The sequence below is a fragment of the Numenius arquata genome, chromosome 3, assembly GCF_964106895.1.
Source record: "Numenius arquata chromosome 3, bNumArq3.hap1.1, whole genome shotgun sequence".
NCBI classification, from domain to species: domain Eukaryota; kingdom Metazoa; phylum Chordata; class Aves; order Charadriiformes; family Scolopacidae; genus Numenius; species Numenius arquata.
The window spans coordinates 55,460,627-55,473,513 of NC_133578.1; the positions used below are offsets into that span (position 1 = coordinate 55,460,627).

The window sequence follows — 12,887 nt, forward strand, 5'->3', positions numbered from 1 at the left end:
GCAGAAGAAAATTAAGAGATGTAACTTGCTTTAGGGAAGTAGTTAAGTGTTTAACCAAATAAACAGCCCAAAGAAAAACACAAAGTCTGAAAGACCAAACACTTCACTGAGCTACAGCAATTCTGTTCTTCTTTGGAAATAACCTTGGCAAAATCTAAGTTGTCACACATAATTCAATTTGTAACAAAATCTGCAGTTTCAAAGGGTAACGACTAAAGTAGAACAGCTGAGGCATGCTTAGAACATCCTTTACGGCAAGGCTTATTCATCGTCTATTTTCCCGTTTCTCTTACCTGTCCAAAGGGATGTAGGAGTTCAGAATGGATCCTGCCATTGCTTTGGTACTGGCATTGTCACTAACTGTTCCCAAGCTAACTGTGCCAGATTCTCCACTCAGACTGTATCGTTCTTTCTGCACATCTGCTTGTACTTCCAGTCTTGGAGAGAAAGAAAAAGAGTTGGATGTACTGCTACTCCAGTTAAAGCACACTAGTTGAAAATTAGTGTCACCTTGAAGGGTTTCTCCACCATTCAGTAGTAAGTTTATTAGTTACTCCAGTATGATGTGCATATTTACCCCACTAAAACAGGTTCTCTCTTCCCACTGTCAAAAATGACATTTTTAATTAAAAAAAAAACCACCCCAAAACCACCCCAAAGCAAAACCAGATTAATTTCCCAACAAAGCAAAATGTTGCGCATTAACCAGAGCTTCTGGATTCTTTCCTCCCTGAACTTTACAAGAACAACTTCCAGGCTTAGCTATAATTCTTTTGCAGCTAGCGTACTGTACTCTAAAAATGGAAAAAAACAATCAGAAGGGTACATAAGTTCAAGACATGATAGTTCTCATGTTTCTCCAGCTGCAAAATTATTACTAATCAAACAACAGGCAGAGGACTGTGTCCTGTACTCTGCTTTATATTGTGTTGTTATCAACTGCAACAGGAATAATAGAAACCTGAGCAATCCTAAATCGGGCTGAACGGATAAGACAGAAATGGAATTAAAGCTCTTTTCCAAATGCCTTGTTTATTTATGTTCTGACAGTGAATTGGAAGAGTTTTTTTATTTTGTTTTCCACTCTCAGCTCTTTAAAAAGGATAGATACACCTCACTTAGCAGTCACAGCTTGACACACCTGTCCCAGCATAAGGGAACTCTTGATGCTGTCCTGCACTCCTCATTTTATATAGCTTGGACTTCCGAATTGCACAAGAAAACAAGTAGTGTTAGCACTTGATTTAAGGAGCAAATTCCATAAACCCTAAATGTTAGCAATCCTTTCCAGACACTCCCTTTCTCTCCAGGGTGCAGGACAGCCAACAGCAAGGCCTTAATTCACAGGAAGCACTGAGCTCCTAAGTGACAAGAAGTTGCCACCTCAGCAAGGCCAGGTGCCCACCTGCCTCCCTCCTAAGTGCATTTTGAATCCACGCTCCACCCAGGTGTTCTGAAAGCACAGCCTGGTACTTGAAGACACACATTGAACAAGTCAGCAGTTCTGTCTTTGGGGTGAGATGCACCAGGGAACGTGCCTGTGTTAGACATGAGGTGCCTCCCCCTGCCTCCTGAGTAGCAGGAAAACAAGATCTCAGGCCCCATTCACCCTGACAAAAATTCAAACTCTCCTTTGAGGATCATGGTCTGGCAGGATCCCTTGGAAATCACCAAGTTTGTCAGAGATGAACTGTCTCTATCTCCCAGAGACAGCTCCTCTTAATAGGAACCAATTTAAAAAAAATAAAAATCAAAAAACCTAGTTAATACCACTTCCTCTGCTTATATGTGGAGCAGGACACTGCACAGTAGAAGTACAACTCTTACCTGTTAAAGCAGTTAACCATTGCACTTCCCGAGAGACTCCCTGTTATACTGGCCCCAGCCAGGGCCATGGTACTAGCGGTTTCACTTAGGTTGTCTCGAATGGCTCCTATTCTATCCATGTGGCTACCGCTTGCACTCAAGCTGCCAGTCAGTCCTCCGACGCTTCCTTCGCCGATGCTAGGGTTATGCCGTGCCTCAGCTACTGAAGTGGTATCTAGACAGAAATACAGAAGGCTTGTCAGTCATGGAAGCAGAAGTTAGTAGTTTCTAGAATGTGACCATGGAAACTGTTCCTGAAATTATGCTGAGAAAAAGGATTTCTAAAACATACTGTGATAAAAAGATATAAATAAATATAAATAAATAAATAAAAAAGAGACCTTTCTTGGAGTTGCTACAATGGTTACGCCTGACGTCACATAATTAAGATACCAGTAAGTTACCCATCGACAGGACAGGTAACATGGAGTCAAGGAAAACAGAGAGACCCTATCACAAAGGATATTGCCATGTATTTAAATAACAACACGGATCAGCATTTAGTTCCCCCTATTATAGATGAACAGATGAAAGCCAGCAAGCTTCCACAAACCAGTATTCTGAAAAAGCAGCATTAATTTTATCTTAAAACTTTTACCCACAGAAAAGACTTTACTAAAGTCTGGCTTTGATTAAAATGTGCAAGAGAAGCTTTAATGCTTGTATTACAACTCACACAGAGAAGCTGTCCTCATCTGAGAGCTGGTCTTTCAGCAGCGAGCGGAGGTTTCCCTAACTGTACAGTACCTCTTCTGCAAATAAGTACTCTACTATTTAAGGCCATCAAATGTAAGTCACAAAGCCCAAATTTATAGAAAATGAAACACGTATTTTCTTACCTACAGCTGCATTTGTTCCACCAACATTTATATCATTTTCATCATCAAATTCTATCCTGACACCTTTTCCATTGCCTGCTGACACACCACAGCCTCCACTTCGGCAGAGGGAAATTGGAACAACTCCATACACGTAAGCCAGCATAATAGGAACACCAATACCTACAGAGGAAAGTACAGTATTTCATTAAGTCTGACTTATATTTTTGGAGCCTTTCATAAAAGCGATTTCATTTTCCATGATTACTTAATATTTCACACTTGAAAGAAATCAGGAGGGAGCAAAATTAAGAAATATTGGTAAATCACTATGGTGAAACGACAGGAAAGTACTTTCAGCAGGCAGAATGTCCTCTATTAGCATTGGTATGCAGAGAAGCTTAATGCTTGATTAATTAATACTTCCAATATGTCCATAACATCTTTTATAAACACAATGAAAATACTTTAAAGGTTCATATAAGCTCCATTGGGGACTGTAATAATGCTCCACCTGAGAAAGAGAAATAGCAGAGATCTATTTCAAATGTTATTCAACTAAAAATGAATTCTACTAATTTAATAAGGGGCTTAATTTTGCATCCACTCAAGTCAGACAGGGTTTTGTTATCAATTTAATAGGACTTAACATTATTATTATCATGGGATCTTTCACACTTCTTGTATCACACTGATCCAATTTAAAAATTTTAATTATACAAGTTTTTCTTAAAAGTAAACAATTCTGTGGAGGAGCCTAGCTGGAGTTAAGGGAAACCAGTGAAAGGAGCCATGGGCTAAAGTGCACGCAGATATACACGCACATTCACGGTCCGCTAGAAGTGGTGGGATGGAAGTTACTCCTTTGGCATATGAATTAAACCTTTGCTGATGGAAGTACACAGAAGGCACAGAAAAACGGTAGACTGAAGAGTGGCAACCTAGCACATTCTGAAAAAGCTAGGACAGAGGCAGACCCATTGCAAAGGCTCCTCAGTCTGACCTAAAAGAAGGGTTCCAGTTATAGGAAGCCCCTTTCACTAGAAATTCCTCTGCATTCAAGGAGGAAATCCATATCCTCAAGGTCATTTTTTTGGAAGCCATATAACGCCCTGAGACTGGAGGCCATGCGTTAATGGCAGTGGGGCAAAAGCAAAAACTCCACAAAATAAAACCCAACTGCTTTCTCTAAAAGACCAAGTTATCTCTGGTCAGGAATAAGAAATAGCTCAAAAGAACGTGGTAAAGTAGGCATAAATACACTTATGAAACTTTGCGCCCCACTCCCTGCTTAGCAGGGCTCTGGTGCCACAGCTACATGAGACCAATGCAATGCACACAGACAACAGAGTTTTATGACTAGAATATCTGCCTTTGCACAGTGGTCAGCTATTGTTAACAAGCGGTTTAAAGCCACAGATTCTTGTTCCATTTAAACCATCGCTTGGCTAAAGGCAGCCCTGCCTTCCTGAGGCCACTCCTTCCTCTCAGTGCACTACTTCTGGCACAAGGGGGAACACTACATACACAACTGCGTGATGAATGGCACCAGGGGACTGGTCCGGCTTAAAACTAAATGGTGGGTCTTAACGTGAATCAGGTACCCACAGCAGCTTGCTGTGCAACTGTAAAGATGCCTCTGCTGCAGCAAAGGAGAAGCAAGGCAGCACTGGGCAAGTCCATTCCTTTCAAAAACCAGGGTCTGTTTACAGCGATCTCGAAATTACGTGGTAGGACAAGTATTTTGTAATGTACAGCCTATTTTCCTCAAATGCTATCCTCAAATAATGAGAAATAATGTGAAAGAATTCAAGCTGACTCCCAGAGCATAATAAATAGTTTGTCAACTACTGTCATGTTAAGTGTAAGAGACTATGTTTTTCTTCTGTGTTGAGAAGAGTTTAATATGAAGTTATTCAAATGCAAATAGAATCTGGGCAACAGTTTTTTCTTGGTCAGTCATTTAAAGAGGCTTTAAATACTTCAGCTTTAAAAGCCAGATATGACAATGAAGCTTCAATTTGCAACATAAAAATTGTTTCTCCTTCTTTGTTGCAGCATCTCCTGAAGTACTGTATTCTCCATTCTGTCCCAATAAGTGTATATAACCTCAGACTCATCACCGTCTCTGTTCCTTTACCTACAAAAGGAAACTATAGGACTTATCCCTGCTGTTTTATTCGTGAGTGCTTAGAGAGTTCTGGTTGCAAAGCGCTACCAAGACACAAAATAGTAACATTTGCTTACCTACAGTTACTGCAGCTACAACTGGAGAAACAATTACAGATAAGGTTACACCACCTGCTATAGCCAAGTTTCTCTTGTGCTTTGAAATGTCTTTGCCTTCATATCGATTGTGAATCTTGAGAGAAGAAAAGAAGAAAGGGTTTTTAGAGTATTAGCATCACCAATAATACATTGCTGCAAGAATGGAAGAACTGACATATAGTTTGGAATCTGTACCCTGCTCTCTTCCAGAGGGACCATATTCTACGTCACGGCTTATTCCTTATCTCAAATAAAAGAAAATTTATGCATTCCTTAATTTTAGGCAGCTTCTTGAAAGTTCGAAGTCCTCCCATCCAGCAACTAAGCACTTTCTTTTAACTTGAGGCTGAAAGTACTAAATCATTGAACAGTTTGTTTGTTTAATCATTACTCCAGCTTACATGGTTGGCAACAGTAGACAATTTTCAGGATCAAAGAATTACCACATCTGATCAAATTGACACTTCTTATTCCCAGCCACCTTTCCCCTGAACAATACAGAGTGAAACTTTCACAAATTATTAAATTTATGGAAACAGAAACTGACATAACAGAGTCATGAAAATCTCATAGAAAGGCAGCCTTCACCAAACATAGCCGGGGGCGGGGGCAAGTAGTGGGGGTTAGAACAAGAACTCTGTTGAGGCAGGAAATATTTTAGCAAACCTGAGTCTTAGCTGTGCTACTTTTTACTGAGGAATCCGCTAACAAAACCCCTTACTGGTGATTCAAGTCTGCAATAACTCTGAAACGTGACTGCCTCAAACTTATTTGCTGCAAATCCCACGTGAACCTGGAAGACTTTTGAAGATCACTGTTTCACAGAGATTTCCCGTTTTGTGTATTTCATTTACTCTCTAGGAACATGGCTTTTCAGGGATATGTGCTTCATCCGTCATCATTCTTGGTTAACACGTAATTACAATGGAACAATAGGTCGCTATCTTAATGGTTGTCATAAGGTTAAGTTAATCCTCCCTACGTCTAATGAGGAACACAAAGGAGTCCTAAGAGGATAATCACAGTATTTTTATATCAATATGCCATTGAAAAAAAACCACAAAAAAAAAACCAAAAAGAAGAGACAAGAAATGAGCCGGAATTTTTATTAGATGTTGTGTTTTCTAAATTATAATTTCAATAGTGATTTGGTAGGGTAGTTCTCATTTTGGAATAAACTTAAAGTATTTGTATTTTTGGGGCAAGACAGGCAAGGAAAGGGCAGAGAAGACACTGCACTTTTATAAAGAGAATGCCCTGAGGTACATTATACAAAGAGTAACATAGACTGAGGGAGCACTTGAATGTGGAATATACCTATAGATTAAAAAGGAAAAATTGAACATGAACACTCTTACAGTACAAGCGTGTAAGAATTACAAACACAGGAAGATCAGGTTTCACGGGGCTCTAAGCAATTAGTAGGATCATCTCAGGCACTGAATTTTACTGCTATGGGCAATTTTAACTACCCAACAAAAGGCATCCAACAAACAAAGGCTACTGGATTCCTTGAACATAAAGCAACAAAAAGGAATGGAAGGGAGTGGTTACAGAGAAGAAACTGATTGAAAACATCAAGATAGAAGGTTACATTCATAGGAATGACTACGAAATAAGAGACTTCAGAATATTGAGTAAAGAATAAAGAACATCCAAATAAAAATACTGGGCCAGAAGAAGAGGGATTTCAATAAATGCAGAAAAAACAGTAGGTTAACAAGACACATCTATGAGAAGAGAGGACTAGCACTTCCTCACGGAAACTATCAAAGCACAAGCACAAACTCTTCCAATGCAGAAGACAGACAATGTTGTAAAAGAACAACGGAGTTTCCTTTACAGAAGCAGCAGCAGCATTAAGAAAATAGAAAGTAGGTCAGATTACTATGAATGGGTATAAAGGAACAGCATGAGGGTGTCAGGACAAAATCAGAAAGGTTAAAATAGGGAAGACCAAAAGCAAGGGACATCAAAGTCAACAAGAAATTATTTTACAAGTACACCGCTAGTAAGAGGAAGACCAAAATGGATCAATCTGCTATTTAACAAAGAGGAAAGACAGCCAGAGCATGAAACCAGAGGCATGTTCTTTTTTTTTTTTTTTTCCTTTCAGTTGCCACTAAAGATCAACTGTGAGCCAGGTGACTGGTGACAAAGGAGTAAGATCTGCAGGAAAACAGCAGGTTAGAGTGTCCTTACATGAGTTGATCTGAAAAAAATCTCTCAGCAGGCCCAATTTCAGAGCCACTAACAACATTTTTTTGAAAATTGCTATCCATAGAAAACGTCTGAAAAAAAAAACCAAAAAAACCCAGGAAAACTGGAAAAAGTTAAACCGCAATGATAATCTTTAAAAAGGTATAAAACAAGAAGCTTGGGAATTAAAGACCAGTGAACTGAACTTCAATTTCCTGAAAAGTGGGAACTTGTAGACACTAAAGCAAATGTAGGAAATAGAGAGGCCACACTTATTTTTTTCAAGTAGAAATCACACTGAATAATTTCCTTCTGTGACAAGCTAACTAGCCTTGAGGATGCAGAGAAACAGATGTCACATACTGACCAGAACAAAATTTTGATATTTGCTTGTATGACAGTCAAACAGGTTACAATAGTCCAGACTGAAAACGGGCTAGAGAAATCTACTAGTAGCTTAATGTAAAACTGACAGAAAACATCTAAGCTGACAGTAGTCTTTTTTACTCCTCAAATTGAAACTCTTCACCCTATACTTTTTCCAATAGATATGCCATGCCCTAGATCCAAGAGTATTCAACATTTTCATTAGCCTGGATGATGGAAGGAGAAGGATGTGTGTGTTGAATTTCAGGCCAATACAATCTGGCAAGGTTGCAAGAATGCCAGAACTCATACTGGTCTTGAGAAGTTGACAAAACAGCCTGCAATGACCAAGATGTAACACAACGATAATGAGTTCAAGATCACCCTTAGGAAGAGACCAATTGACTAATAATCAGTATGGTGGAGAAGGGTATGTGTTTTAAAGTACACAAATGAAAATAGCGTGTTTTTGAGAAGAGGTAACTTGCAGTTACACGCACAGAATCACCCTTTCATTTAAGCCAGCAGTAGCAATGCTTCAGCTTCACTGCTCTATTGAAAGTGGACAAAAACAAAGGCGGTAGGAACAACTGGAAGGAAATCCAGAACAGAAGATGAGAATCAGAAATCTAAACCAGTGTATTTTCTTGACAGCTTGTCAAGAAAAACTGGAAGTGCTAGGTTCATTTAGAGGTAAGAATGAAAGTGGCCTTCAGAATCATCAAATATGTAATGGGATATGGCAGAGCAAAAGGATTCTTTGTCAGCTGAAGACAGGACAATAAGAATTTAGTGTAGGAAGAGAATTTACATTTCTGTTAGAAAAATAAATTTGACTAAGAAAGTTAGGCTCCAAGAGCCTGTGGAATCTCCATCATCAGATGTTTTGAAGAAAAGTGCAGAGAAAAATAACCATTAAGCAGTGGGGTACAATGGAAATTCTCATGAGGCTGCCCTCAGAGACTGACTTTCTGAGACTTTACCATTAATACATGAAAGGCGTTCAGTGATGGGGACCTATCCCAAAATCTAACGAGAAAAGCAAAACATGCAATAGTAATTCAAAACAAGTAACTGCTGCCTTCTTCCTCTTATCGTTTATAAGGTTCCAATGACCGTACAGGACTAAGATGAAACAGAAGAGTCCAAAAAACACTAGCAGAAGGTAGAAATACTTGCTTGAAAGAAAAGGATGAAAAAGAATACAGCGGAAGAGCTGCATCCCTGGAATTTTTGTCTAGCAGCAACAGCTCGTAAGAGAGAAACACTCCCCCCCCCGCCTAATAAATGCGGAATGATGTGTCTGTGCCAGTGACTGTGAGAACCCATGCAGAAAAACAAATCTTCTGGTTATGCCATCCAGGATGTGTAACTGAACACTCAGCACCTGCTGAACCAAACCATCATTTCAAAAAGCCCATTTCCAAGAGATCTGGATAATGTACTACTTTATCCTAAATTACAAATAGGAGATGCAATTATCTTTTGTTTTCCTTGCAATTTGTCATTTACTTTATATTAAAAGCTATCTATTGCATTTTTGAAAGGAAATACATCAACTGCCTTCTGATTAACATGGTCATTTCTAGCTGATTCCCACAAACAGTAAAATAAAGCCAGATGCTGCCTAGCCAACTGCACTGAACACTGCTCCACATGGGGGACTGGCCTAAGGCAGTAAACAAGCTGCCGAGTATAAATACTTAAGTGTGTGCATGCATAAACCTATGCCAGCAGAATTTTATACTACAATACTGGTAACTATCTGCTTTTAAGAAAAATAAGAAAGATTTTCTTTTTGTCTTCCTTCTCCTCTACTGTTTATTTCTAAGGGACACAAGGAAAACTAGGGGTTAAAAAAATAGCAATTTTTGAAAAAGCATGCAAGAACTTCCATGACAAGATGCAGAAATCAGAAATCGTTTGGTGTTTTGCTCTGTCTGTTTTAAGAGGAACTACATTCTTAAAAACACTGCTTCTCCTTCCTGTACAATTGAAACAAATATCCTTTAACAATCCAGGGGCTGGTTGGTTTGTTTTTTGGGGGCTGTTTGGTTTTTTTTTTGGTGGTGGTGTTTTTGGTTTTTTTTTTTTGTTTGTTTGTTTGTTTTGGTTTTGTTTTGGTTTGGTTTTTTTAAAGGCTGGTGAAGATAGCCAACTGAATATAGTACCGCCCAAGTATGCAGAAGGTAAAACCTGAAGCGTATTAGGAGTCGTAGCACATTTTACCTTACGTCCCACGTACACAGGAATTCCAATAATCATAGCAGGAATAGCAATTCCAGCGATTAAGGCAATTCCTACAGGAGCTCCAACAAGTGTCCCTAGTTGCCACAGTATTTTCTTCTTACGGCTCCATGGTTTCTTTCCCCAAAACGTGCAACCTGATGGGCTAATAGAAAGAAGTAAGAAAATTGTAAAGAAATTGTAAACACATCAACATAACTATACACTACTGAACTGTTCTCTAGTTACAAAAATTATTGGTTTTAGCTTCAAGTTACAGATGTTATAAATACCAAATCATCTGTTATTTCTTCTGATATTTTTTTTTTTGCCTTTACAGTATATTTTGCAACATAAAAAGAAGCATACTGCATATTACCACATGCCAATCTGTGATTCACAGGTTGTGTTGCTTCCTACGAAGACAATACAGCAGTATGAAGACATCAATAAAAACAGTGGGTATGTTCATCTAAAGCACTTCATTTCTTGTACTAAATACACACTGCATGCATGAAACTTAGAAAAATATTTTAAAATAAAAAATAACAAGGCACTAATTTGAATACACACATTGAAAATTAACTTAATTCTCAGATACGGATACTTAAACTGTGATTCTCCAACAGGAAGAAAGCCAAACTTACAGCAGCCAGGAATCTATTTCTAGATCCTTTAGAAAACAAATTACCAACCACATAGAACTTTTTTCTTAAATGTACCTTAAATAATGTAAATCTGAGATCTCTTTCATACACAGCCAACAGAATTCACAGCCACAGACAGCACAAGTCATATGATTGCAGCTTCCATCATTCATCTTTATTATATAAGCAGCACAGCGTGGGCATGGCTTTATGTCATCAGCTGTTTAAAAATGAATATTAAGATCATATCAGTTCTTTATATGAGCAGATTTAATCAAAATATAGATATCTGTTTGGGAAAACGGATTGAGCCATTATCTGAAAAGTGGAAGAAGTGTATTATAAGTTTGCTTTACAAATCTTGATTTGGCAATGACTTCATAGCTATTTGCATTTGTAAACCTTGAACCAAGTAAAACTAATGAAAACAAGACATATTAGATCACATTCAAGTAATTGAATAGTTAATGCATACACCATGTTCAAGATTTTTCTAAGCTTAATGCAATATATATTAGTTGGACATTAAATATGTATGTTAATACAGGACTGATAATACGGTCTCTTTAAATATAATCCTCTTCCACATTTCATGCTGTTATGAATCTTTTACTTGAATATTCAGTCTCCACTCTTATTTCTTCTTATCTTAAAACTATCTCCCCTTCCACATTAAGTGCATTTCTTTGGTATCACCAACCTTCTTGAGTCCTTTTCACAGCCCTACTTAATACTTAGTTACTCCCTAGAAAAAAATATTGTAGCAGAAATAAAATTCTGGAGGCTCTTCTTGTTCCCCAGTCAAATATTGAAAAACACGGTTAAGTGACTAGCTCTATCATTAACAAAGGGGTCATTGAGCAACAGCGAAATACTTGTATTCTGACACAACCACAGTTGTGATCTTCGCTCCTTCACGTTACTGCTCAGCATCTGCACTTTGGGACGAGCTATTGACTCACAGCAGCAGATGTAACTTGCAGCTCCTAGTGCAGAAGTCCAAGTTTACTGCCTCTGTGCTACTAGGTAGGACAAAGGGAAAAGATGGGTTCTACTTGGTATAAAGTGTATCCAAAGAGATGCAGTAGAAAACGATACCTCTATAAACTCTGGTGCACAGGGACAGTGAGCAGCTGAAAGGATGCACCAGTTATTCCCAGCTGGGAACAGATGCACAACCTCCAGGGCAGTAACTAACCTGAGCAAGTTCTTATAGCATAGGTATGGCAGAGCAACGGCTGTTCATGCTGGGAAGGACCAAGAAGGAAAGGAGGTGGCATGCTAATTTATTTAAAGTTTATTTTTAAATGTATTTGAAAAACTAGAGCAAGATGCCATTTTTTAAGACAAGTTGGGGTGCCTTGTTAAAATAAGCCAGCACAAACAACAAATTAGAGACTCCCAAATCTAGGGCTGAATTGGAGAACAGCAGCTCTAGCTACATTCAAGGAGCAAGAAAGACTCTTTCCCCCAAATATCTACCTTATTTGGTCAGGCAGACACAAAAGCTGACAAATAGATCAGAGTTTGGTGTAATTTAGAGCCAACTCTTATCAATAGCAAACTGGACTCCTGCTCTGCAAAATACTACTCTGAATAGTTTACTCTCTTTTTTGGGGGGTTAAAACAAGCTCAGTTTTAAGAGATGCAATTGTTTGCCTTCTCATAGACAAGACAGATGAGCATTTTATTGAAAAACAGAAATCAATACCAACAAACATAGATGTCAAATATCAGAGCTGGCATCAGACTAACAGTCTATTTTGAATGTAAAAAAATCAGTGGTTTTGAGTTTAACAGCTTTTATTATTAGCAGCCCTGTGAAGTTTCACCTACAGTGGAGAAAATAAGTGTTCCCAGTGTGTAAGTGATACAACTAATGAAGTCAGCATGCCAAACAGTGAGTGCTTTGCAGCAAGTTCCTTTGACTTGATGTTTTTCAGCTACAAAGAATTTAAAATGCTAACAAGCCTCTGAGATTGAAGTCAGATGCTCTGGATGCAAAGTACTTTAAATTATAACATTTAAAATTTGAATTCAAACTTAAAACTGTATAGTTTATATTTCTGAAACACAAAGTAGCTAGTATCTACCGTGCTACTATTCAGTTCTTTCATTTTTAGAATTCATTATGCAAGTGTACCAAAAAGATATTTTACAGACACAGTATCCTAATCATAAATACCTGCTGCTCCAGATTCCTGGCTGTAACTAATAGATGAAGAACGGATTGTTCTCAGGCGCAGACTTTGGGCTCTCTCCTGGCGAGCAGCATCGCAGGTCTGGTTGGGATGCCAGATCTGCTTACAGTGGTAGCAAAACTCAGTTCCACAGCCTTCTCGTCCACACGTGAGTTTGGGGCAGCTGGCACATCCAAAAGCGATCACAGCATACCTTGAATGGTCAAGAGGGGCAAGAGAAAATTTTGTTAATAAAACCAGTCCCATCTATAGACCAAAGCGGACAAGACAGCTGCCAGAGGTGAAGTGGGTACAAA

The 12,887-nt window shown here is 38.6% G+C and overlaps 1 protein-coding gene across 1 annotated transcript in view; it reads right to left on the reverse strand.

Moving 5' to 3' along the window:
- The window catches only part of RNF19A (ring finger protein 19A, RBR E3 ubiquitin protein ligase), a 57,535-nt gene that overhangs the window by 2,323 nt on the left and 42,325 nt on the right, over positions 1-12,887 (reverse strand). Inside the window, exons 4-10 of the mRNA XM_074145097.1 lie at positions 12,576-12,784; positions 10,466-10,610; positions 9,747-9,909; positions 4,932-5,046; positions 2,706-2,867; positions 1,828-2,041; positions 294-437 (exon numbers count right to left, since the gene is read on the reverse strand). Of these exons, the coding sequence (XP_074001198.1) occupies positions 294-437; positions 1,828-2,041; positions 2,706-2,867; positions 4,932-5,046; positions 9,747-9,909; positions 10,466-10,610; positions 12,576-12,784 (1,152 nt within the window). The remainder of the gene's footprint in view (positions 1-293; positions 438-1,827; positions 2,042-2,705; positions 2,868-4,931; positions 5,047-9,746; positions 9,910-10,465; positions 10,611-12,575; positions 12,785-12,887) is intronic.